Source organism: Phaethon lepturus, unplaced genomic scaffold (genome assembly GCF_000687285.1).
Source record: "Phaethon lepturus isolate BGI_N335 unplaced genomic scaffold, ASM68728v1 scaffold16311, whole genome shotgun sequence".
In the NCBI taxonomy this organism is placed as follows: domain Eukaryota; kingdom Metazoa; phylum Chordata; class Aves; order Phaethontiformes; family Phaethontidae; genus Phaethon; species Phaethon lepturus.
Window position 1 is genome coordinate 53,186 of NW_010515703.1, and position 640 is coordinate 53,825.

General features: G+C 60.9%; 1 protein-coding gene across 1 annotated transcript in view; it reads left to right on the plus strand.

Moving 5' to 3' along the window:
* The window catches only part of MYO1H (myosin IH), a 28,375-nt gene that overhangs the window by 23,447 nt on the left and 4,288 nt on the right, over nt 1–640 (plus strand). Inside the window, exon 27 of the mRNA XM_010295859.1 lies at nt 541–596. Within this exon, the coding sequence (XP_010294161.1) occupies nt 541–596 (56 nt within the window). The remainder of the gene's footprint in view (nt 1–540; nt 597–640) is intronic.

Genomic DNA, 640 nt, shown 5'->3' on the forward strand with positions numbered 1-640 from the left:
GGCCCCACCCTGGCCGCGCCGGGTGGAGCGGGGACGGTGCAGTGCAGCCTCGCCAGCTGTGGGGATCCAGCCCTAAGGACGGGAGCTGCTGGGAAGGAGAGATGTGACTCTTGGGAATCCACGTAGACGGGGTTAGACGCAGAAAAGGCGTGAGAAGAAAGCCTGGGTGCACGGGCAGGGCGAGGGACCTGGGAGACTGGGGCGGTGGCGTGTGGGTGAAATGCTGGGGCCGTGACTTGGAGGCTCCCTTCGGCTGGAGCACCGTGCGGAAGGAGTGATGCTCTGGGTGGTTCTGGGCACGAGTCCTTCTGTGCCAGGGCCCGAACCGAGGACGGACCCAACGCCCGGCATGAATTACTTGTCAGGCAGGAAGAGTCACTGAAACGGGCTTAGGAGCAGCTGGAAGCGAGCACCCTCAGTTTAGAAGGGAAAGTGCCTGGGGGACGAGGACTAATGGGATGAAGACAATTAATGCAGCTCTCTGGGCGCGGTGGCCGTCTGTCACCTGCACTCAGTTCGTCTTTCTGGTTTGCTCCTCAGAAGAGAACGATGTAAACCCCAAAGTACTGCAGCTCATCCACGGTGAGAAGATCAAGGTAAGGGAAGGGCAGCTGGAGCTCAGCAGCCCTCGAACCAGCCT